This window comes from Amborella trichopoda, chromosome 13 (assembly GCF_054954075.1).
Source record: "Amborella trichopoda isolate Santa Cruz 75 chromosome 13, AtrichopodaSantaCruz75HAP2 v2.0, whole genome shotgun sequence".
Lineage (NCBI taxonomy): Eukaryota > Viridiplantae > Streptophyta > Magnoliopsida > Amborellales > Amborellaceae > Amborella > Amborella trichopoda.
In genome coordinates this window covers 47,212,510-47,239,829 of record NC_142348.1, presented here as the reverse complement: position 1 = coordinate 47,239,829, position 27,320 = coordinate 47,212,510, and the positions used below count along the sequence as shown (strand labels likewise).

The 27,320-nt window shown below is 34.5% G+C and overlaps 1 protein-coding gene across 4 annotated transcripts; it reads right to left on the bottom strand.

Annotated features, from left to right (window-relative positions):
• Positions 1-8,166: 8,166 nt before the first annotated feature.
• On the bottom strand, positions 8,167-26,555 carry LOC18438309 (Rrp15p protein). 4 transcript variants are annotated; one of them, XM_088856689.1, is made up of 11 exons: positions 26,202-26,555; positions 25,241-25,381; positions 18,899-19,296; positions 18,692-18,790; positions 12,876-12,969; positions 12,744-12,763; positions 12,563-12,623; positions 9,674-9,768; positions 9,483-9,587; positions 9,308-9,398; positions 8,167-8,511 (listed from the first exon to the last, which is right to left on the bottom strand). In XM_088856689.1, the coding sequence occupies exons 2-10, from the start codon at positions 25,272-25,274 to the stop codon at positions 9,336-9,338; spliced, it is 969 nt and encodes a 322-aa protein (XP_088712815.1). In that variant the 5' UTR covers positions 25,275-25,381; positions 26,202-26,555; the 3' UTR covers positions 8,167-8,511; positions 9,308-9,335. The 4 variants fall into 4 exon arrangements, with proteins under 4 accessions (XP_088712815.1, XP_088712817.1, XP_006848558.1 ...); XM_088856691.1 differs by lacking the exon at positions 25,241-25,381 and having other exon boundaries at positions 26,202-26,554; XM_006848495.4 differs by lacking the exons at positions 25,241-25,381; positions 26,202-26,555 and adding an exon at positions 24,817-25,064.
• Positions 26,556-27,320: the final 765 nt, after the last annotated feature.

Here is a 27,320-nt window from a genome sequence, read left to right as displayed (position 1 = left end):
AAAATTAATAGTTCAACTTTGGAATGTGGAGAAAAAATGAATCTCTAGACTAGAAAAGAGGTTTAAAACTAGAAAATTCATCTCAAATGGGCTTTTATAGAGAGAGAATATCTAGAGAAACCTAGATTAAGCAAATTGGTGGTGTGACTGTGAATTGGCAATGGAAGGGTTACAGATTCCTTTCTACTATCAAGAATTGCCTTCTTGAGGATCAATACTTCTACAAATTGGTGGAGCCAACATTATGAAACCACCATTTCTGTCCTTTGAAGTTATGTTTGCAGAAGGCAAAGTTACCAAAGTTTTGAAATCACCATTTCTTCCCTTTGAGCCATACCTTCATCACTAGAATGCCAAAACAACCAATATAAGCATAGAAATTATTTCAATGAATATATTAAGTGTATAGCCTCTTCTTTTTTTCTTTTTCTTTTTTTAAAGTTCTAATACACTTTATTATTGTAATGGCTTCATTTAGGATATATTCGGGACTTAGATTGATAGATTAAGGTGCTTTCTACATTTTTAGATTATTTTCTTCCTAATATTTTCGGTGGAACGATTATCATGCTTCATCTAACTAATATTTCTATTTATTGGCATTAAAATGCAATATTCTCACTTTATTATGATTAGCATTTTTTTTTTTTTTTTTTTGATGCTTAACACATTAAAAAATTCCAATCAGTCCAATATGGGCAACATTGAACAGAGAGGCAAAATTGAAAAAGGTTTACGTAAAGTGAGGGGTGGACCTCGGCTTAATATAATGGGAAAATATGGAGCATGGAGGAATATATTAGTTCTTCTCATGTCGGTACGTAATTTTCTTTTATTATAATACAACTCAAGGTATAACATATGTTGATCAATGAAAATAGATCTATATTGTAAGAGAAGGCTTAGGGTAGGTGACTTAGAGCCAGAGTTTAGGGTGGGGAAGTTTGTAATGTTTAGGGTAGAGTAGAGCACTTGAATCTCTCTCCATCCCAATCTATCTCTTATTTTATTTTGTCATTATTTAAGTAGGAAATTTGTATATTCTAATCATTATTAAGGAGAAAGAACGACATGGTATTCAAAATAGATTGAAAATGATACGGGATGTTTTTATAATTAGTTATATACGAGATAAAGAGATCCCTATTTTCAATAAATCAACTGATATTGTTGTGCCTAATCTGCATATATATTTAATGTTTTCATTTCAAAACTAAAAAACTTTTTACGTTTAATAGTTATTAATGCATTTAAATACATGTGTAAAAAGATATGCGCTAATCTTAAGAGATTTGAAGATGAGAGGTTTATGTTCTTATGCACTCCAAAATATAATTTCGATATTCCTCATAAGGGTAATGGGCCAACTCTATGCCCAGCCAGCCCCGGCCCTCACCCGGTCTTTGTCCCCATAGAGTAGGGCTGGATCGGACCATGCCAAAAATAAATGAAGAAAAATAGAAGCAAAAAAAAACAAAAGAAGAGGGTCGAGCCAAGCCCGACACTGGCTCAAGCCGCATCTTCTGACCCCAACCATACTTTTTCTAAGGCTGGTTTGGGCCACCGGCCCTAGTTTTTCAGATGGGCCGCTCCTCCATACCATTTCTTCCAAGTCTCAACAAAAAGCTTCAAACCTTAAGTCCTATAATTCTTTTGGGAAAACGGCGCTCACCCCCTTCCGCCAAAAAAAAATTTCAAAGGTAGATTTTAGGTCTAGGAGAAGCCCGTAGAACCCTTCCATAAGTTTCAAAAATATAACCCAATGCCCATCCTACCTTTTTCTCCCTCTCCTAATTGCATATACATCCTTAGGGCACATTTGGTACGTATAAAAATACTTTCGTGAAAGTATTTTCACATGAAAGAGCTCTTTTATATAATTAGGTGTGGGAGTTTTTTCCCACCAATTGACTGCTAATTGGTTTGTAAAAATACTTTGGGACCAATTAGTATGAAAAAACTACCGCACTTAAACATATGGAGAAGTTTTTTCATCACATGCACCGAACATGCCCTTAGCTTTTTGTTTAGTTTGGTCACCATCGAAAAGAAAAATAGCCCTTCAAAACTAGAAGCCTCCCATGAACTCCCACCCCATTAGAGAGTTCATAAAGGCATAAACGATGAGGAGGTGATTTTCGTTTGGGGGAATTAGTTTCTCTCTTATGTTTTTTTGGTTTTCTTGTCTCTAGAATCATGTCTTCTTTCATAGTTAAGGGTCATTCTCAGAAGGTAATATGTGAGATATTCTATATCTAATTGTAGTTTTTTCATTTTTTATTGGTTGGTAGTATTGTTTGAATTCAAATTTTTTAGCACCAACAATTGACTTCCCTAAGAAGTTTATGTCGCTAGTTTGAATGTTCAACAATGTAATGTATTGGCCCATTTCATGTGCATTCATATCTTCACCTAAAGGATCTTGCATGAAAGTTATTCCTTTGAAAAGAAATTTATAACATTATGTAGTCTATATAAAACTCACTTTACAAACTGTTGACTGATCATGTTGAAGAACCATTACCCTTCGGAAATTGTTCTATAAACCAAAGTTCCCATGACAATAGGGATCAAGCTTGAGCTTGAGTGGTTCGCAGTTGACACTAGCAACCTTACATCTCAAGTTTGATTCTTAAAAACAAGAGTTATTCATAAGACCCTATTCAATAGCCCCAGACCAAAAAAAGTGAGTTTGAATTTCAAATTATAAAACCTAGAATGTCAAATACATGTCTAGTTGTCCTTTGAAACATCCAAAATTATTGTAATTCATAAATTCACCACTTGCAATTAAGTTGGGATTTAGAAATGCAAACAACCCTCATGCCACCCATGGGATGCCAGTTCCTACCCAAATAGGATTATTTGGGAAGTAAGTCTGCCCAGTTTAGTTTTATAGAAGCCAGGTCCTACTTAAATATGTTCCTTTGGGATAATAAGTCCTCTTTTGACAAGTTGCAGTGTCTGAAGTTCACAGAAAGAATGCTTATCGATGTTAGATTAAGGAAAGTACATAGCTTAAATGATCATGGTAACGCCCAAAAATATTATCGCTAGACTCACATGTCAAACTTTGATTGCAAAATGGTGGTGGAGGTGCTGGGAGTTCCGCTGCAACTTCAGAAAGTGCTGTGAAACAAATCTGGCGAAAATATAACAAAGATCCTTACACATAACCCAAGTTTGAGTTTGCAAAGTTTGAGTTTGCAAAGGCTGGAGTGAGATTGATCACCGCAAACCCTTATTCCTTTGACATAGTAGAATTTGTGTTGGAAAAGAGGGGATACCACAAGGTTTTTGTTAGATAAATAGTTAGAAGAATCCCTCTTAAAACCCCATTGCCCCTTTTTTTTCATGAGGGTCACAAACACAGAAGCAAATCTCAGTGACATTGTGTCAAAAAGTAAGCAACCAAGTTACATGGTCCTTGAATTGTAGAAATCTATAAGAAATATGTGTGTAATACTCCAATACAAGGTTTTAAAAATTGCCAATCCCCGCTGCTATTTATAATATGAATAATAATATTTATGAGACCCCGCCGTACCCATATGAGTAGGACTCCAAATGATAACCATTAAATTTTGACACAAATCTCTAGAAAGGATCCCCAAATAATAGCCACTACTCACATTGGTGTGGGAGGGTATCATAGTGTCATTACTCTTATAATATTTCTCTATTTTTATTTTTATTTAATAAAAGGGGTGGAAGAGTATCAGTGTCATTACTCTTATAATATTTCTCTATTTTTATTTTTATTTAATAAGAAGGGTGGCACAAAGCCCATCCTTTTTAATTCATTATTTTTTATTTTTCAAATTTCATAATTTATATTTTATAATTTAAAGGCTTTCTTTTAATAAGATGGCCCACACCCCTCTCTTATGAGTGAGAAGCAACTCGACTACGTGCCCTTTGGTGGCTCAATTTCACAATTCGTCATTTCCCTCACCCCCTTATATAAATAGTAGTCCCCCGTGACCCTTTGGTAATGTGGGACTCATACTATTGCCCAATGCAATAAGAGAGAGAGTGGGAGAGAGAGGGCTAACAAGAGAGAGAGAGAGAAAAGGGTGAAAAAAATGTCTATGGATTAAGAGAGAAAAAAATGTCTATGAATTAAGAGAGAGAGATGGGTAATACAAGAGAGAAAATAAGTAATGTAAGAGAAAGAAATAGGTTTGATTTTTAAATGGGATCAAAATCAAACTTCGTACAAAACTATTTAAATAAAACTTCTTACAAAATCAAACCATTCGTATCCCTTTAATGATATTGGTCCCATTTATTTTCAGAAAATATGATGAACCTTCTTACAATATCACTTTTAAATTTAAAATGTCACAAGAATGTATTCTTTTTATATTTTAAAAAATTTGAATTGATTCAAATGGCACAAGAAATACTTTCATTGTCGAATTGGATTTTTGCGGGAATATATGTTTTTATCTATCTAGATAATTGAGATAGCAAAGATAAATTGTTAACTATGAATTGAATTTAATGGACAACAATCACACAACAAGTTTTCAGTATTTCTATACTTTCGTAAAATACTAATAAACCATTATGCAATACTATTACTTTTTTGAAAAGCTTAAAAAATAGATTTTTAAGAAATTTAGTGGTTTTTTTGAAAAAAAAATTTAATGCTAGATCGGGCTGACCTGTCCAATTCTCCGATCCATAGAGCGCCAATCTGCTGATCCCACCCGATTTTTCAAATAGGTGATCTAGGTCACTGATCTGTTTTTTAAAACATTGCCCTAGTCCATATCTCAACTAATGATATACTAATGATATAGTGAATGTAAGGTTGTTAAAAGAGCCTAAGGCTGGCCCATGCTTAACCTAGGAACCTAGAGGCCCAGCCCATGTCTAGCCTTACTCTTGGGCTTGGTGGGTCAGGCAAGACCAGTAGATATTTTTTTCTAATTCATCCAAAACAAAAAAAAAGGTCGACCCTTTTGATCCTTATCTTTACCCCTTGCCCCGGCCCTATCATGCCCGGCCTGAAACCTTAGGCCCAGCTTCAAGCCAACATTAGTGGCCCAGGCCCATGCTGCTTAGGGCCGGCGACTGGGCCGCCCTATCCTCCATGGTCAAAGGTTGGTTAACATTGGATACTAAAACTGTCTTTGGAATGTGATGATTTAATCAAATCAACTCCCTAAGAACTATGGTGATCGATTATAAACTATTTATGACATGATTCTATACTAACATTGGGGTTAGCAATTGGCCCAATCCTAAAAATCTAGGGCCTGGGCCACATAATGTGGCCAAGGGCTAGGCCTAGGCCAGGGCCACGGGAGGCTCGCCAGGCTTGGCTCTAAATTTTTCTTTGCTCTTTTAATTTTTTCGTTTCTTATTAGGCCCCACTTAGTCGTGAACGAGCCAGGGTTCCGTTAGCCTACCAGGGCTAGCTGGGCTAGGGTTCGTCCACCCAGGCTGGGCCCGCCAGCCCAGGCCTAGCCCAGTGGGCATAGCCCGTTGCCAGCCTTAATAGTGATCGGTCACCGACAACAAAATGAATATTTGTCATTTCAACACTATGCATGAGCTTTAGGTTGATTATTTCAGGTGTAAGGTAAGCAACTCACCAATGCAATAGAGGCGGCAACGGATCGGGCCTGGCCCGATTGGACCTGACCTAAAAATTAAGATATCTAGGTATTTAAATATATTTTAACCTACTTTCATAAATTGGGAAATGTGGGACCTAGACCTGACTGGGCCCGATCAAACCAGACCTGGACCCGAAATAGCGTTCGGTTTCAAGATTTGGACCCATACCCGAACTGCCGGGTCTAATTTTTGGAGCCACACCGGACCCAGGTCGGGTCCGGATCCCGGTCTGGGTCCATTGTCACTCCTACCATGTAAGTCTTGAATCTACGATATTCTTTCTAGTTCAGAAACTTAATGTTATGCCTAGGTGATAAAACACCCCCAATTCACAGTCCCTACTAGCATACACAAGACGCATGTATGGGGTCGGGTAATGAATGAACCATGCAATTCCTCTTTTGGAAATTTGGGAGGGGTGAGGAGGTTTGCAGAGATAGTGATGGTAGCATTATTTTTTGAAACACTGCCCCATGTCTAACCACTGAAATGGCAGTGCTACTTATTATTTGGAGGGAGAAGAATTGGGGGAATTCATTAAGCATAGAAAGGGACTTCGAAAATATCATCAACTGGTACAATCGACATTCGAGACCTCCTTGGTGTTTAAGATCTATGTGGTTCCAAATTATGGAGTTTATGTATGGCGGACAATGTTTTCACGTTCAGTCATGTTACAGGGAGGTTAATTATTTGATGGACTATTTGGCCAAGAAAGGAGCAGCCTTTGATTCTTTATTTAATTTCTCGTACTATGTTTTAACCTTCTTTTGATTGTAATGGCTACGTTATATGAATGAATTTTATCGTCTCTTGTCATAAAAAATAAAAAAATTAAAAATAAAAACCATGCAGTAAAGTTTCCATACCGGTTCAAGTAAATGAGGTGTTCACATAGTGGGAGGTCAAAGATGTTACAGTCATCATTAAAGCCTTGTCCCAACTATTTGGAATCAGCTGTCAAAAATAGCATAGTAGGAGGTAAACTTCTAACAAGAGGTACATAATTTGGGACAAAAACTTAAAAGTTTGCCTGAAGATGTAGTTTCAGTGTCGGAAGCTTTTCATGGCTTGAAAATGTATTTTCATCTCTAATTATAAAATTTAAGAGTTAAAAAAAAAATACATATAGAACGATTTATAAACACTAAGAAAACTTGAAAATAGGCGGTCCAGATAACTTGTCACAAGATGTACCAGACTTTAAATTCTTTTTTTCGTTATATTCACACATGCCAAGGTCGAAATGATCAATTGGAGGATTTTCTAATATAAAAAACACATCTTCCAGAGGATTTACACACCTTACTTCAAAAGATTGCCACCTATATAAACTTTTCCCTGAATTATAACTTCCTAGAATCAAACAAGAATCATTCAATTCGAATGAAGTGTTTAGGAAACCAAAACCTTTGTTTTTAAAGAAGAGTGTAATGACCTTCGGTGGATCCCTTTGATCAAGAAAATACTCTTAATTAGGCATTTTGTTCAGTGGATTAAGTGTTAGCGCGTTCAACACATTATATGTACTTGTGGGTGTGAGGAAAAGATTTAATACCTGCGAGCTCACACCCAAAACTCCTAAAAAACCTCACGGGAGATTTTTTTCTTTTTTTCCTTTTTTCCTTTTTTTTTTTAGATTTTTTTTGGCTGTGATAAAAATAATTGGCGCCAATTTTTGTAGATGACTCGTATTCATCCCACTAAAATAGCTCATTAGAAAATTGACAAAAAAAAATAGAAAATATTTTCCATTGAGGAGAGAGAAAATACCTTGAATGTTCACAATCCATTTTAGGAAAGACAATTGTGTTAGGGACCAGAGAGGAATTTGTTTGAACCTAAACTCTGCATAAGGCATCACTATTGAGGTTAAGAATTCAAAAACCAAGGGAAAACACATTTATTGTGTACCCACAAATATAGCTGCTTATCCATATAGTCCGTGAGATTACTCAATTAATAAGGTATGGCCTGGTTGATTTTGTATGGGATTCTTACCCATAAAACAGATGCTAATTTGTTGCCAAGATTCATTGACAACCCCAATCCTAATGCCAAACAATTTCCAGATCTCTTCAGTGGTTAGAAAGATTAAAACCACACCTAGATCCATATTCCATTGATTATATGACTGCATCCTTCGCTCTATCTAACATGTGTACCATCTCAACCATAAACCAAAGATTTTTAAAATTGTTGGGCCAACTCAAAATCGCTATGTTAGATAGAGATTAAGAGCTAACTGAGTCTGATCCAAAAACCCCCTAATCACCCAATTCAGTTTCTTTTATCGTTTTTCTTTTTCTTTTTTTTTTCATTAAACAAATCTTGATCCATCTCAGGAATTGCCTGAGATGGGCCTGGCAAATTGGAATCAAACCCCTGGCGAATCAAGGCCAATTCCGAATTTGTCGCACTACCATAAACACAGCCCATATGGTGAGTGACTGATAAAATTCCAGTAACCTCAGTCAATAAACATGATGGAAAACAACCAAAGAGATAAAAATAGGATAATTACTTTCTTCTACCTTTTGTTTTTTCTTTTCTAATAACTTTATGCTTCGACAAAAATAATAATAAATTGTTTACAGGACACACGGCTGAGGCTTACCAATGAAAAACACATGAATCTCAGACAAAATTGGAGCATAAATGAGAACAGGTTGATAGATACTAATTCAACTGAAATAAAGAAATAGATGGCATCAAATACATTCACAAATAATGCAACTTGGGATTATACAAAAAGCCATCCCATACATGCATTAGGAAATCATTACACACACATGGTGTTTTAACTTCAACCCTGTGGAAAGCAGCAGGCAATTAATGGGCAGCCTTTGGTTCTTGGAGTAAAACATATGATGATGTTCCCTGAAACCATGATATCCAAGAGCAGATAACCCATAAAATCAAAATCAGAGAACACATAGTGGGCTTCGATTATTTTGGTAAATTAGTCATCCAAACAACATTATCCAGGCAAAAGTACATTTCTACAAAGCCATATGGCATAAAAGAAGCCTCAGGTAGATTTTAGAGGCAAACCTGAGGGCACACAACCACTTCCAAAAAACATGAAGAAAAATGTCATTTATTTCAACTTTGAATAACCACTCATACAATTACAAGAAAGCATCCTTATCTTTCAATGGAATAGTAAATTTATTCTCTCCCACAATCCCAGGCATACTGTTGAGGACAGAAAACTGTCGTAACCTCTCTCTCTCTCTCTCTCTCTCTCTCTCTCTCTCCCCTTCACACACACACAGGCGTGACCAAGAAAACATCCTATAGCCAAGGGGAAACACCAGATGGAAACGGTTCCAATGTGTAAGGGATGGGAAAGGCTACAAGGAATGTGCAATGAAAAGGAAAGCCTACAAGGAAATTTTCCAGCAGTCGCCTGTTCATCTCGTATACAATGTGTGTGTGAGAGAGAGGAGAGAGATGGTGTGCCAATTGCCAGTAAGAGGGATGCAAGTTACATTTGTTGACTCCCTTGAAAAGCAAGGCATCAGCTACAAAATTGTTCCTCGAACCAATGCATTTTTTGTTCTATTGTTGGCTAATAAACCAGTGGCACTATTGAAACTAGTTTGAGACAAAAGGCATTTTCAGTACCTTATATTGGAACTTTCAAAATTTTCATAGCTTTTCCTATTATTACCTGATTTCTCTTTCATAACTTAATGAGATCATTCCTCATCAGATGAACTATCAACAAGTGTTTCAGCTGAAACAGCAGTGGCAGCTCCACCCTGAAAAGCAAGGATGAAAGAAGATGATCAAACCTACACAAGCAAAATTCTAAAAATAAATAATCGACAGGTATCAGCACTTACCGGCATCTTATCCCAGTCCTTTAATTTTGAACTAGTGAGCATGTAATTGTCACGTAAAAGAGCCCACCCCGGATCATTGTTCTTCCCTTCTTCCGTTTTAGTAGCCTGCTTAAATAAACCGTCATCATGTAAAAGCTTTCCGTTCACAGAAAATATCCTATTTAGCTTCAAACAAATCATGACAGAGAGACCTTGTTAACGCTTGATGTCATAGGATTAAAACGGGTTGGCAACGATTCCTTGCGTAGCTCTGCAAGGAAAGCCTCTTTGCTTTTCTTTCCTAATTCTGCAAGTATATGAAAAGCATCCATAACAGTTAGAAGCAATGATGCAAACAGAGGCTTAGTCTTTAAAAGAGTATTGAACGAACAAGTACGGGAATCATAAGATAGAGGAAAATCCAAATCTTGCATAAGTTTCAGCTCAGGCATTCAAATCCTTAACCACTTCGACAGGAAACTCAAGGAACAACCAAACCTCGAACCCGAAAATCAAATCAAGAGTCAATTTCTTCTTCTCTCTCTTTTTCGCTTTCAAGCCCAAAGTGTTGGACTCTACAGATGGCGAATCAAGCGTCATTTTTTCTTCTTCTTTCTCTTTTCCTTTTTCAACAATAATGACCAAGCCAAGGTGTTGGAATCTCTACAGAAGGATTTGTTGAATAATAAAAATGCTTTCAATGATTAGAGGAACAGAAAGGTTACCAGAGGAGAGTAAAGGATTTGGAAGGAGAAAGCATAAACCCCTATCCATATATGATATACTGAGGGTTGAGACTCGGAGGGGGATCATCACAAGGATTGATATGCTGGGATAAGTTTTTACATACATTCTTTCCTTTAATGAGATATTACTAAAGAAAAAGAAAGAAACATAGAGAACAAATAAATAAGTTCCCAGAGCAGAAGCCCTAAGTCATTTTTTACGTAGAACTTAGGAAGATCGAAAACCCTTAAACAATATCAATAGAAAAGCATGCTCAACGAGCTCATAGAAAATAACTCAAATTCAACTGTCTAGGCCAGGATCACTTAAGAGAGAGGCCTCCAGAGGAACATGAGCTGCAAGTAAAGATCCAGCAAAAGATAATACAAATAGTCCCAAATTGTGGATAATTCAGATAGATGCATATGAGCTGTGGACCAAACGAACTGAGTACGTGGGAACAGCCAAATCATCTGTAAGTATCAGCGACTAGAAATTTTACTTTATAAAGGCATCACTTCACTTATTAATACATAACTAACACAAAGCTATTGCTATCAAAGCCAAGGATGGAACAAGCCACAATCAACTGTTTAAAGCAAACGCAATACCCTAACAAGTGTGTCAATCTCTAGATGTGAAAGGTACTATGACCTTTAATGTCCTCCATTGAGTCATTAGAGAAGGTACACTTCCATAGAAAATTAGAAATAAGTCCATGTATTGAAGGAATTACAGAGACACATGGAGAGGCCAATGTAGAGGCAGGTAGGCTAGCACATGCAACGCTAGAGAAGTGTGTCCAATGGTGAAGACCACCTGATTTGTCCTTATGCTTGACTAAAAATACCCAGTGATGAAAAACTCCTATTGCACTTTTGATGGTAAGGCTATTCCGGTAGTGTCATAAAATGGGTTCAGGTGGCAGTTGCTCAAACTAGTGGTGTTTAGCTAATAGATTAGAGACTTGTCCTGGCCTTCCTAATTATTTCTTTCTTTATTCTTTTCTAAGTATGTGCTTCTCTAATTGGCCTTCATCCACAAGCAGCATTAGAAGACATAAATAAGTCAACATTTTGGAAAATTTTAAGATCTGACGCCTTTGTTGACTTTTTGGGCTATAATTATAAAGACTGATATAACTCTAAACAATTTAGAACCCAGATAGATAACCGCTCTATGGTTTAAATTGATTAACTCCATGTCCATTTTGTAACATCTATTGTAATGCGCCTCTTGCACACTTTACTTGCCCAACTACCAAAGTTAACTACCAAGACAAGAAAAGCGTAACACCCAGTTATTCAGATATCATTATGAGAGTTCAATGGATCAACAATAGTTGTAAAGAAAATAATAACATAATAAAAAGAAAAAAATAATAATAAAAATAAATAAAACAAAGAAAAAAGAAAAAAAAAAAAAAAATATCTTCCAATAGAGCTCTTCCAAATTAGCATTCTTCATTAATTTTATGTTTAGTTTGCTCCAATTTGGCCCTAATAATCCATGTTATTTCCTTTGCCTTTTGGTGTAAATGAAATTTTGTTCATCGGGTCACAATGAAACACTTCAATGGCACACATAACCTAAAGCTGACCATTTATTGAAGTTATCAAGATTATTATGTGGAAGACAATTTCCAAAAACCTCGAACCATTTCCTGTGAAACGGCTAGAAAATTATTTTAAAGAAAATTGTAATCCACTGAGCCTCAAAAAATAAGAAGATATTGCAAAATCAACTCCTTGGAAAGATTCTTGAATAGAAACCAAGGCATGCAGAGACCGGAGACCAGAGACCATTGAAAAATCACTTTCATGCAGGGTCATGAATAGGAACCATAGCATGCAGTTATTGTTGCTCTACTTCTAGAGGAGCCTTCAAAGAGAAAAGTAAGCAGTCAAAACAATTTCCATTCATCAATGATGATATCCTACTCATTGCTAGATCATTTGGAGATATCTTTCCAATGTTCAAAGATGATATCCTGCACATTTCTAGCAAGCAACAAATTGTTGGCCTTCAACCCACGGCAGTCAAGGGATAGATAACCTAATGAAACGCCAAGTTTGAAGAGTATCGACTCGGTCCAAAGTTCTAATTCTAATTTTACAAATTTAGAACTACTAGAAGGGTATAAGAAATTTCATTTGGTATCAGGCCTTTCTTACTAAAGTATTGAAGCTAAAGGCAGCAAAGTGAAATTGTACCAGAACAAAAATCTATGAAGAATATTGGAAGCCATGTGAACTGGAACCTATGAAATTTAATTTGTTCACTTAAAATTTTCCATTATTTTCATATGAATATGCGCAATAAAAAAAAATGAAACAATGGAAATATAGAAGTAATAAAAAGTGGTCCACACGTACCCTTTGCATCTTTTGATTTTGAAACCCTCACACCTTTTTGAACAAGTTGTGCTTTATTAACCTGTGCAATTCACACCATACAACTGTAATTAATTGATTGAGATATTTGACCAATGAACGTTACTGTGAAGAACATACTAGAAAGATATACAAAAAAGATCATACTTAGGAGCTAACTCACCGCATTAAATAACTTCACCACTGAAATGTGTCGTTTTACATGCAAGAAGGGCAACCATTAGATCAAATCAGATACAAAGGCTTCGCACACTTTTAGATTAAAGACATACGTAATTTTTAATTAGAAAATTACCTCCTTTTGTTGCCAAACTTATGAGTAACTTCTCCTTCGTATCCAAGAAATTTGCAGGCCTTACATGGCCCTTCTCCTTCACCTGATTCAATTTCTGCAATGAGAAACAAGTTAGCTACAACTGAATCCATATTTTACATGGTCAAGTGACTCAAACCGAATTTCCAAAAAACTAAAGACAACAATGCTACCATCCTGCATTATAAGATTTGCAATCATGCCTTACGCCCAATCTAAGAACTGTCTCAAATTTCCAAAGCGGCTTGCCTAGTAAAACTGTAAATTTAAAAATTAAAACCAAATTAAAACCATTCCTCTCGCACTTGTGTATGTGTGGTGTCTGCAAGTGTGGGTCTTTGTGGTGTAGGTGTTTTTGTGGGTGTGTTTGTGAGCGTGAATGTGTCATATATGAATTAGAAAATATATCAAAATACACCTAACTTATTGATTCTTTAACATTTTAGCCATTTTCAACAATTCCAGCTCATGATCGCATGTATTTTAATGGGCTTTTTTTAATTAAATCAAAAGATATGGGTAAGACATTATATAGTTCATCTCTTAGGTGCATTTTAATAATTTCCCTATATAAATTCCCAGAATAAGTTTGACTAAAACTCCCATTCCCCACAGGTGTAAATCTTTGTATTCCCCAGCAATCTGTAGAAATTCTTACAAAATCAAAACCTTACCTATAGAAAACCTAAACCTTCAAATTCTCAATTAAAATTAGGTAAGCTCACCAAATCACATCCACATTCTCAAATCCAAAAGACCAAGCCATAGATTTCCTATTAAATTGAGTAACATCCCTGTTCGCAATAAATTAGGTAACTTATCATGCCTCCTAATAGCAAACTTTGTTAGTACATATCTGTGGAATGCAGTTGTCATTAGCTTGTAAGGGTGTGTCTGTTGTGTGTGTTCACATGCACAAAATTGCATAATAACTATTTTAAGCAATGACTTATATCACGATGTAAATTAATAGGTAGATTGCTACGAGTGTTTAGAACCTCATCCCCAACTTGGACAAAGCCAAAACCAAGTCAACTCGTCGAGTCAAATAGTCAACTCAGAAAAGCTCAGATAATTTTTTTTATTTTGGCAAAAGCAATTAGATATTAGCAGCATGATTCAAACTTGAGACCAAATTTATAGAGGAAATGCATACTACCACAAAACCCACATTTGATTTCAGTACTAAGTAGAAATTTTTAATTTATGAATTTACAAACTCAGCCTAAAAACTGAGTTGACTCACTCAAGTCATCCAAATGGAAATAACTTGCTTTCTAACAAGTTCTATTTTTTCACAAAATTCCCTAAGTACAGACCAACATGACATATATGTGATTAAGGAAGATACTAACATGAAATCAGCTCCACAAAGTGTCAAATTTATGCAAGGATCTGCCAATCCCCTTGTCAACTTGGTTCTTTGAGGTTACGTGCCATAAGAGAAGCTACCGAAGAGTTCACTTCCATGCAAAGGAAAGAAATTATGTTATGCATGTCTGCATAAATAGATTCCAAAGCATCAACCTAAACTCTCACCAAGGTTCAAAAAAACAGATTCGGGCGCCTAGGCAGTTTGGGTGCCTGGCCGCCTGGGCGGTCAGGCACCCGCTTAGGCCGGCGCCCAGGGATGGGAAGCCCTCAACAATATCAAGCCCCTCCCACCCCAAAAATAAAAAATAGGGGAGTTATTAGGGCTGGTTTATAGCCTTAGGGAGTTTTTAGGGCAATTTTATAGCTCCAAACTCCTCGTGATCATGAAATAGACGAAAAAAAGCAAAAAAAGAATACGATATATGCTTAATTTCATCATCCATGTGAGAAAAAAATCAATCTTTTAACTACAAACAAGTAAATATATCGTAAAAGAAAAAAAAAAAGTAATAGAAAAAACACATGATTCATAACATAATGTGTTGTAGTAAAATAAAATTCCCTAAGTACAGACCAACATTTTTAATTTATGAATTTACAAACTCAGCCTAAAAACTGAGTTGACTCACTCAAGTCATCCAAATGGAAATAACTTGCTTTCTAACAAGTTCTATTTTTTCACAAAATTCCCTAAGTACAGACCAACATGACATATATGTGATTAAGGAAGATACTAACATGAAATCAGCTCCACAAAGTGTCAAATTTATGCAAGGATCTGCCAATCCCCTTGTCAACTTGGTTCTTTGAGGTTACGTGCCATAAGAGAAGCTACCGAAGAGTTCACTTCCATGCAAAGGAAAGAAATTATGTTATGCATGTCTGCATAAATAGATTCCAAAGCATCAACCTAAACTCTCACCAAGGTTCAAAAAAACAGATTCGGGCGCCTAGGCAGTTTGGGTGCCTGGCCGCCTGGGCGGTCAGGCACCCGCTTAGGCCGGCGCCCAGGGATGGGAAGCCCTCAACAATATCAAGCCCCTCCCACCCCAAAAATAAAAAATAGGGGAGTTATTAGGGCTGGTTTATAGCCTTAGGGAGTTTTTAGGGCAATTTTATAGCTCCAAACTCCTCGTGATCATGAAATAGACGAAAAAAAGCAAAAAAAGAATACGATATATGCTTAATTTCATCATCCATGTGAGAAAAAAATCAATCTTTTAACTACAAACAAGTAAATATATCGTAAAAGAAAAAAAAAAAGTAATAGAAAAAACACATGATTCATAACATAATGTGTTGTAGTAAAATAAAATCAAAACCCTCTTTCAAATATGATAATACTTAAAAAATATCAAAATCAAATCAGTGTTGGTGCAAACCTCGTCTATTACGTCACCAAAAGTTCTCAAAATCAACTATTAGAAGCTCCAAATCCACCCATGAAGTCTTCGTTTTGGGAAGAAATCGGAAAAATATAAAATTTAACGAATTCCGATAAATCACAAAATAGTGGTTTTTGAGGGGTTTTTCTCACCCTAAAGGCCACGGATTTTATATTGGGGGTTTAGAATACCCCTAAAACCCCTTTCCCCCCTTTTTAGGGGGGGGAAATTATGTATTTTACCTCACCTGAGGGTTTTTTTCCGTCACTCGAAAATTGTCACGAGGCGGCTCCTAGGCGGCCACCCCGACAATAGCGCCTAGGCGGGCGCCCAAAAGCAAAACGCCTTATGCACCCACCCAGACTGCGCCTAGGCGTTTTGAAAAATTTTCCGCCTAGGCGCTATTAAAAAAAGGAAAGTTATCCAAAAAATTAATAAAGAAGCGTCATCATCTATTTTTTGAAAATTTATATAAAAATCCTATTCTATCACAAACCTATAAAAAATATTTACAAATAATTTAAAATAAATAAAAATACCAAATATTCCTTAATATAAAAATATTTAAAAATAATTAAAAAGAAATAAAGATACTAAAATACTACCGAATATTGTTTTGGTTATTTATTATTCTTGAATTATTTTTTAACTGCTTTTCATAAATGTGTACTGGTGACAAGTATGGGCATACCAAATTTGAGCTTAATCCAATGTATAGAAAGAGATAAAATTGAAGTGCACTTTAAGCTCTCAAAAAGTAGGACTGAATGTAAACTTTAATAGATATGGGATTTTTAAATTCTTAAAAATAATATAGAATTTTTCTGTAAATTTCCCTAATTTTTTTAGCAAGCTTCCCTCATAGCTGGAGAATATTACCATGCGACACTACAAATAGTTTAATCCCATAGAGCATTTCCATTAGTTGATATTCACATGATTCACATTCCATAATTGACATTTGGAGATATATCCATTCAAGATGAGTAGAGAATCATCTGAAACAGTCAAAATAAGCTGCAAGCTTTCATGGCAGATAAAACAGTCGATATCCGCACATGCAATTCAGCAATAAATTGCTCCTTGTGCCAAAAATAGAGCCACTAGACTGGTGCTTAACACATACCCCAAATGACGAAAATATTCGCGCTTAGGATGTCTCTCATTTAAGAACTTCATGGATGCATTGTTAAATTCTACTTCTCTTAGATTCATGGAATCTCTTTTGAGCAATGGTCTTGCCTAGCAATTAGCACTGGAACGACAAAGAATTGCATGAGTGGGAGGTGATCAGAGAAACATCTCACGAGGATGAGGGTAGCACCCTAATTTAAAATAAAAAATAAAAATAAAAAAGATATTCCATTGGTGAATAAATGACCAAACAGCATCTAGATGGCTAGATACAGGGTAATATTATTTCCCTTTTTTTTTTTTGGAATCTCATTATTACCCAAAATATGGAGGAATCCTCTATTCAGTTTTTAACCATAAAAAAAGGTGGAAAAGCATATGGTATGTACAAGTATGTAAAATATAGGAGTAGAGCTGCATGTAACCTTACGAGTTTCTAAGACCTATGATTAGTACAAGTCAAGAATATGGAAGACATCGTTCAAAAAAGTGAAGGAGAAAAACAAAATACTATCTAGAGAGTGAGATGTATAACCAATAAAGTACATGAATTAACATATAACAAAACATAGGCGGTTCCACAATTTTTGGGCTTGAGTTTGAAGAGGAAATTCCAAGCATACCTTTCTCAAATATTGCAACAATTAACTTGTAAAAAGCACCTAGCAAATGTAGATAATCCTAGTTCCAATAAACACAGATATTTTCGTTTTTTCCTATGATTGACCCAACAAAACATAGTTTAAGCTGGATTTCATTTCCAAGAGAACCTTTATCAGACTCTATGGGCACAGGACTGTAGGTTCTTCCTAGAGGGCACACAGAGGTCCACAAACCACACCATTAAATGTCAGCATCATTTAGCCCCAAAATCATTTCCAACACAAAAGTGTTTATCTTATCACAAGCTTACAAAGAAAATAAAAGTTCACCATTTTGGCACATATATTTAAACTACAGTCTCATCAAAAACTTTGCCCGAACTAAAATCACTTTAAACTCTTGTTTCAGGTAATACTAAAAACAGAAATCCTGGGTCTATTTTTGACAATCAGGAAGACATGACTCGCCCAAGTCCACTTGGACTCCAGCAAGAAACTCGGCCTCACCCTATGGGTGAGGCTGACTTTTATCGAGTTGTGTGTACAACTTGGGGACATTAAACAATTCAAAAATCCAAAAAAATTGTAAAAAATGTGAGACGGATTTATAAATTTTTTTGGTACATGATTGTAAACAATGTGAGACGGATTTATATTTTTTTTTTGGGGCATGATTTAGATGTTTTTGTCAAAGATAAATGAATTCTTTTTGTCACAATCTCTATCTTTATAGTTTTACTTTTCTTTAGAATTTTTTAAAATGTCCCAATATGTAAAATGAGTTTTTTTAAAAAAAATCCATTTTTTCTCTACTTTTTAAGCTTATTTTAACTCTTCAAGTTTCATTTTGGTTTTGTTTTACTTTTACGAACATTTTTTATTTTTTTTTATTTTTCTTATTTTTCCTTTTTCTTTTTTTGGGCTTTTTTTGCTCCGTGCATGACTCGGCGAAGGTTGCAGGACTCAGTGGAGTAACTCATCTCGGCCAAGGCGAGTCCCAGCACACTGTTGACAATTATCAATTTGTCATTCAAAAACATTGCCTAGTTTTCCACTTATTCACCAATGAAAACACATGTATGTACTAAAATCCTGACTTCTATAATTCTACTGTTTAAATCAGATGGACACCCTCAATTCTAAAATTGTGTATAGAAAAAGATAAAATATTTTCTCATAAAAGAAAAAAAATGAAAACGAAATAAACCAGGAAAATTTAAATATAATAACAGACTAACAATTCTACTTTGAATAAGATTACTAATTGCAGGTTAAATTCAGAGGGAACAGCATAGTAGCTTACCAATAGCTTCTCCTTCCTTGAAGCCTTCTGAGCATTTTCATCTTCCTCAGCAGTAAGTTTCTTTGCAATGAGCTTCTTATCACCGGATAAAATAGGCCCCTGCAATCAAAACCAAAACCATCACTAAAGTCCAAATAATATTGCACCTGCTTCAACACTAGAACCATTATAACCCCCAAACTAGTTCCTGAAGTGTAACAGACAAACCAAAAAATCTTCAGTCACTTTCTTCTTCATGATTTTCATGAAAGCCATTCGAAAGGCCTTCGAACCTTCTGAAAACTTGATCACTCCAACACTAGTATCTGGCTTCTGACTTCCTGTTTCTTTCTTCCCCTCTTCATCAGTATCCGAAAACTTTCCTATTTCTTCTTCTTCGCTTACATGGCCAGAAGATCCTTCTGATTGAACATCTTCATCATTGTCTGAATTGTACTCAGCAACACGCTTTTGATAAAGCTTCTGCATTTTCTTGCTGGTTTTTTGCTTCTTTGGGGTTTCTGATAGTTTTGCCTTGTTCTTCTTCTTCTTGTTGTGCTCGAGCTTTCGTTTCTTTGAGTGATTTGAAGTGTCCTGTAGCTGCAGCTCGTCCATGACTGCTTTGGCTATAGGAAAACCAAAATCTTAGTAATGGCGCTAGAATGAATCGCAGGCAAAACCTCTGGTTGTACAGTCAGTTAGGGCAATGGCCTCTGCTAAACCCTAGAGCCCAGAGATGAGAAGAACCCTGAGTTATTTGAGGTTAACTTTTAAGGAAATTTATCAAAATAACCTTTAGACATACATTATTGAACATTTTATACGTATTGCCGCTGTTCCAAGAAGTCTTCTAATGAGTATTTTGAGTTAAATAAAATAACATAGGTAAACTGTTAAATAGTTTATCTTGTTATTTTGATAGACTTTCTTAAACTTTAAAAATAAATTTACCACAGGTTATGGTTTATGTAAGGTTGCCATCTTATCTGTAGAAATAAGGCTGCAATATTCTATACCATATATTTTAGTTTAACTGTGTAGATTTGATAATATAGTTTAAGACAATGGTTTAAAAAACGGATCGGTGACACGGATCGGGCTTCCAAAAAACCGATCCGGATCGGCGAATCGGCGATCCGGATCGGGAATCGGGTGAATTGGTCAGAATAAAGCTTAAAAAAAATTCGAAAAAATTATTAAAATTCATTATAAATATTGTTTTTTAGGAATTCAATAAAAAATGAGGGTACTCCATTAAGAATTTTCATGTTTTTGAATGAATATGCGAATATTGATATGTTCTTTCCCTGCATGAACCGCCATTCAGCATTTAATTTACAGTATTTCGTGCTCATCCCTACACTGTTGCTGTTGGGACTCGATATGTGAATAATATGGCTGGGATAGGGTGGCTTCAGAATCATCATCTCTCTCATTTTCTCTTTGAATAATATGGATTAAAAAAAAAAAAATAACAAATTTTCAAAAAAATCGATCATGGATTAAAAAAAAAATCACAAATTTTCAAAAAATTCTATCATGGATTACAAAAAAAAATTCGATCATGGATTAAAAAAAAAAAATCACAAATTTTCAAAAAATTCAATCATGGATTACATAAAATTCGATCATGGATTACATAAAATTCGATCATGGATTACATAAAATTCGATCATGGATTACAAAAAAAAACAAACAAAAAAAAACAAAAAATTCAATCGTGGATTACAAAAAAAGAAAAAAAAACAGTTCGATCATGGATTACAAAAAATTCAATCATGGATTACAAAAGACTCTATCATGGGTTACAAAAAAAGCAAAAAACAAAAAATTCAATCATGGATTACAAAAAAAAAAACAAACATTTCGATCATGGATTACAAAAAAAAAACAAACATTTCGATCATGTATTACAAAACATTCGATCATGGATTACAAAAAATTCTATCATGGGTTACAAAAAAAAAACAAAAAAACAAAAAAATCGATCATGGATTACAAGAAAAGAAAACAAACATTTCGATCATGGATTACAAAAAATTCTATTATGGGTTACAAAAAACCAAAAAATTCGATCATGGATTACAAAAAAACAAAAACAATTCGATCATGGATTACAAAAAAATCGATCAAGTATTACAAAAAAATCTATCATGGATTACAACAAAAAAAAAAAAAAAAATCCGTACGGGACTCGCCGATTCACTGTTCGGACTCGCCGATTCCGTACAGTGAATCGGCGATTCACTGTACAGAATCGTCCGGTTCTCTCTAGAACCGGACGATTTCCGATTTTTTAGGCGATCCGGTCCCCTTTTCACGATTTCCGAGTCGAACCGGGCGAGTCCGGTTCGACTCGACGTTTTTTAAAACACTGGTTTAAGATATTGTCAAAAATAATACATCGTTTAATATTCACTGTTCAACTAAAATGAACAGAAAATTACTGCAAATATACTTTTACAAGTTAAGTTGCAATCTTAGATAAATTTTTTCTTATCAAAATAACTATAGGAAAAAGTTTATATAAGGTTGCAGCATTAAACTATAGAATTAAGGTGCACCTTAAAAATCCATCGAAAAAGGCTGCTTTCATGTTGGAAAACCCTCTAATTGCTTATCTCGGCATCGAGATGTATGGAAAGGAAAAAGAGAAAAGATTTCGAGTCCCAAAAATAGTGCATCTTGTAGCACATTATCTTGACCATCTATAGAATTAAGGTGCACCTTAAAAATCCATCGAAAAAGGTTGTTTTCATGTTAGAAAACCCTCTAATTGCTTATCTCGGCATCGAGATGTATGGAAAGGAAAAAGAGAAAAGATTTCGAATCCCAAAAATAGTGCATCTTGTAGCACATTATCTTGACCATCTATTTTCAAGATTTTCATAAGTTTATAGATCTATTTGATTTGAACTATTTTTGTAATTCAAAATTTTATAATTAGTGTTGGAATTTTTAACACTAAAATCACATCTTATGATAAAATTTAGAGGTGCGCCTTACTTTGATTGTTTAATGCTGCAACCTTATCCAAACGACACCCATAACTATAAATATAAATTAGTTATTTAACATTTTTCCTATTTCTTTCCATTGAATTTCAAAATGCCCATCAACACATGACCACGACATTGAATAGTTGAATAAGGGTAAAATGTTAAATAGTTTATCTCCTATGGATATTTTGATAAATTTTCTAATTTTAAAACAGTGATAAGTTATAGAAGCCATGCTTTTCAGTATCTGACACCTTAAGGATGAGACATCTTGAAACAATCAATTGAAGGGTTTTCAATTTCAGATATATGCCATTTCCATAGCATATGATTGGCACTTCATATAAACATTTTCTACATATATATTCTATTATTGCATGGGCTACAGCAATTGAATCCCATAAAACCTTTATATACTAAGTTACTTCCCTTCTTTTTGTCCTAATATATCCAAAATTGGAACATGGATAACATATCCTCTATATAACATGCTCTAAAAAAAGTAAGAACGTCCTTTTCTTCATAGGATATTTTACTTAACAAAAATATGTAAAAAGTAAGAACGTCCTTTTCTTCATAGGATATTTTACTTAACAAAAATATGTACAATGAGACTATTTACTTTTGATATAAGGATGTTACAATCATTCTTAACCATTGGATTTGAAATCAAATGGTTGAGGATGTGTCATTGTCTGAGCACAAAGTCCACAATAAAGTTTCTCGAATCTTGTGATACAATTTCTTCTTTAAGATTTCACATCCAATGGCTAAAAGTGATTGTGACCTCCTTGTACCAAAAATAAATGGTCTCATAATATACAATCTCATTACTAACTTTTCACTTACATAGAGAACTAAAACATGCGGCCTACTCACTTTATTCACACCCTACGCAATTTTTTTTTTTTTGAGTAGTTCAGTGGGGAAAGGGTCCCCTACCGTAATATAAATGGAACTTAAGATGTCATGTTACGGCACCCGCCACCCAGACTATCTATACCTTTGAGTCCATCCTAGGTTTAGCAATACATATTCCATGCGTGAGTACCAACTCTCACCTTTTTTTTGAAGCCGTTATCAAACTCTCGTCTCTTTTATGAAAGTAGGGTGCACTTTAAAAACTGATTGGAAAGGATTATTTCAGTATTGAAAAACCTCATCATCTCAACCTTAAGATATATGGATATGAAAAAATAAAAAGGAATTTCAACACCTAAAAGTTAGTTCCTCTACTATATGTTATTTAGGCCATCCATTTTCAAGATTTTCAACTATTTATAGATTTACTTGATCAACATCATTTTTTTATCTTTAAATTTTATAATTTGGGCTACAAAAAGATATTCAAGTTATCATAAAATTTTCAACACCAAAACTGCATCGTTTTACGGAATTAGAAAGTACACTGTATTTTGATTGTTTGAGGTAGACACCTTATATAAACCTGCCATCAAAGTATCTAGAATTTCAAGTTACTTCTCCTATTATCGCATATCCTCGAATGTAGCAAAACCCTAAGGGCTCGTTTGGTTCATACGTAACAGTTTGCATGTCATATGTAAACAGTTCCCTGTGTAAGAGTTTTCCAATCCTGTTTTTTCCCATGTTTGGTTCACATGTCTGGAATTCCTATATACCCAGTTTCTTATGTTTGGTAACCCATAGGTAAACTATCTCTCAGAATCTGGATTTATACCTATTTTTAACTGTTGAATTGCATATATCTAGTTAACTATTTCACTTCAATTCTCCAATTTTAAGGGATGTTAGGTGTCCTACCCTAGCTGCATTTCTCTTAAGAAGTTTTCTCTTTTTCATCAATTTCAATTTTGCTATAGCATTACGCTATAGCATTGCCATTACAAATCACATTTTCGAGGCAACACAAACTCTATGAATAATCAATCTGTAATCCATACATACAATTACGAGTTATAATAGTATGAAGGGTATACTTCTGAAAATTTAATAGAAAATATGTTAATAAAAAGGATAAATCATACCAAATGGAAAAATAGGCATAACCCATCTTTCGTTTTCCTCTTTTACTTTTTAATGTGAGTATAGGGCTAAAGAAAATCATATAATAATACTGTAGACAAGCAATAAGCATTCAAAAGAAAACAATTTCACCAACACAAATCCTCACTAATTGAGCAACCATAAATTTCATAAAATTGACATAATTGATAAATTGATCAAATGCAGCTAAAAAAGACCAATATAATATAAAAAAAGTGAATAAACAATGAAGAGCTTCACATCCAAAATCAGGCCTCTCATTGAAGCAGCTATGAGCCTCCATTGAACATGGAGTTTTCCAAGATTGCAGGGCCAGCTCCACTTGATCATTATAAATTGACTAATAAAATAAATAAACAAAATACAAAGTGGGTTTTCAATGGATTAATGAAAAAACAAATAACTCTTATTTTTTAACCTTTTGGAATCGTTATTGCAGAGGAACTAGGAAGTTAAAAGTATTCTAGAAGAAAACAAACTGCTTCCATGGGGAGCACAAAAAAACAACAAAATCTAAAAGGAAAAATAAAACAGAAAAAAACCATACCCAAGTTGTTTTACATATTAAAATAGAGCTTCTGTACCCAACAAAAAATACATATAAAAAAAAAAAAAGCAGAAAAATTAAAAGAAAAAACTTCAAAAAACACAAGAACAAACTAGAAAATACAACCAAAAAAAAGCTCATAACCTTTCTACATCGAAAATGGAACTTTTATACCAACAAAACATTTAAAAATAAACTAGCAAAAACTAAAAAAACCAATAGTAAAAAAATAAAAAACCAGAAAAAATAAAACAAAGAAAACTTATACCTTTTGATTTTATTTTTTTTACAGAGAATGGAATGTTGTGCATTTAACATGAAGAATCCTTATGCTATGGTTATAACGCCGGTTCTACTTACCCCAAGTAAGCAAACCCATATCAAAGTTCGGAGAAATTAGTTTTTGTCCTTAGATGCAGAGCAAATAGAGCACACCATCAATCACATGGAGTCATCAACAGCCTCAATGCCTCATATACAATTATTTATGTCCAACAAAAAGCTAAAAGAAAAACCAGCAAAAAACATAAAAGGAAAACCAGCAAAAAAAAAAAGTAAAAGAAGAAAATCCTTACCTTGTTGAAGAGGATGAAGAATGTTGACAATGATGAGACTTCGAACGTGATTCTCGTTTGAGAAAGAGAGTACGATAATAGGGAAGAGGGAAGGGCAGAGTTGAAGGAGAGGACACAGGGGCGAGAGAGAGAGTAGGGAGGTTTTGCTTTTCTTTTGCTTTGGTTCCGACCGTCACGCTAAACCCTTTCTTATTTTTATTTCGCGCGATTTATGCCCTAAATGGGCTCTTACACTACTAATACAAACCAGCATTAATTAAAGGGTATGGTTACTATAAGGATGCAACCTTAAACAATCCAATTAAGGTACACCTCCAAATTAATAATAACATATAGTTTTGGTAAGAATATTCTTAGAATTATTTGAAAATCTATTTTTATATATAATTATAAAAATAAAAAAATCTAAAATGAGACAATTTACCTTTTGTATGAAGCGAGACATTAATCTTGACCATTGAATGTGAAATTGGGTGGCAGCAATTATTCCATTGACTAAGCTGAAATTTCAAAAGAATTTTTTTCGAACTTTGTGATACATCCAAGCTATCAAACTTCACATTGGCTGTAAGTAATAGTAACCATATTGTATCAAGGGTAAATAGTCTCATGGTATACAATCCCTTATAAAATTTTAAACTTCAAAAATAATTAAAGGGTGTGGTTTCCATAAAGTTGCAATCTTAAACAATCCAACTAAGGTGACCTTCAAATTTTATCACAATATATAATTTTAATAAAAAATGTTCGTAGGTTTATATCAAAATCTATTTTTATATCTAATTATAAAATTTTAAATTTCAAAAATGGTTAAAATCAAGTAGATCTATAAATATATGAAAATCTTGAAAATTGACGGTGTAGATATTATGTTGTAAGATGTATTATTTCTAAGACTCAAAAGCTTTTTATTTTTCATAGTCATACATCTCGATGTCGGGATGATCAATCACAGGTTTTTTCAACATTAAAACAACCTTTTACGATGGATTTTTTAGGTGCATCCGTAGTTCTACATTTTAAGGTTGCAACCTTATATAAACTTTTTTCATAGTTAAAATCAAGTAGATCTATAAACATATGAAAATCTTAAAAATAGGCGGTCTAAATAATGTGTTGCAGGATGCACTATTTATGGAACTCAAAATCTTTTTTTTTTTTTTTTTTAATACATCTCGATGTTGAGATGATAAATTAGAGAGTTTTCAACATTAAAAAAACATATTTTGATACATTTTCGACGTGCATTTTTAAGTCTACATTTTAAGGTTGCAACCTTATAAAAAAAATTTCCATAATTAAATTCTATATAGCCTGTTGAAAAAAATACAGTCCAACGATCAAGGCAGAAGCAAAATAAAACAATCAGGAACCCGGTATCATACCTGAGTGCTCACAATAATTTTGATGAACGTATGAGGAGATGAATGATTAACTCATGTAGGCACGTTCGACAACTACTAAAGCTTTCGAAATCTGTTCCACACTAAAAATCCCAAGTAAGGTGGAAGCTCACGTTCACTCTCACAAAATGCGATAGGAGCAGTACAAGCTTGACTTTTTCGACAACTCTTTCTTTCGACAACTCTTTCTCTCACGACCGGATCTCCCCTTAGATCTTAAATGGGAGAGGGATTGTACTCTCTCTCACACACATACACTCTTTCTCTATCTCTCAAGAATTTAGCTCTCACACTTTCTCATGTGTGTTGCGGTGTACGTGTAGAGACCTCCACCCCTCCCCTTTTTATAATGAGAGAAATGGCTCTATCATTTATGAGGGAGTAACTTCTTCACGAATGGGCACCCTTATGGTACATGGTGCATGTCATTCATGGGAGCGTAACCCCTTCATGAAGAGGTGCAATCTTTCCCCACTTCCTTTCATGTTGTAACGCAAGTCAAACATGAAGGGAGTATGATCCACTTGGGTGTTCTCTCACACTAAGGATGCATCCTCATATCTACACAGCCGACCGCTGCTCTTACACCGGCACTACGAGCCAACTATAACTCAACAGGGTATTGTAGAAGTAAATTGCACCTCTAAATTTTGCCTCAAGACATAGTTCCGGTATTGGAAACTTTGTGAAGGCCTGAAATTCTAATGTTATCCCTAATTAGAAGATTTAAGATTTTAAAAACAGTACAGATTGAATATATTAAACACTTGAAAATTTTAAAATTGTACAGTCTAGATAGTCTGTTACAATATTTAATATTTTTAACACTTAAAATTCTTTTTTTTCTTCATATCTATACATCTTGAGGCTAAAACAATCAAATTAGAGTGTTTTTTAACATCAAAACATTATTCTTTTAAGATTTTTGATGTGCACCTTACTTCTGTGATATACAGTTGACACCATATATAAACTTTTTCCTAATTAAATTCTCTGCACGTGTGCCATGTTTGTACTGTCACCCCCATCTAAAGATGATATTCATTTCTTTTCTTTCTTTTTTTAATGGAAATTGGAATGTGGCATTATTGGACGTCAATT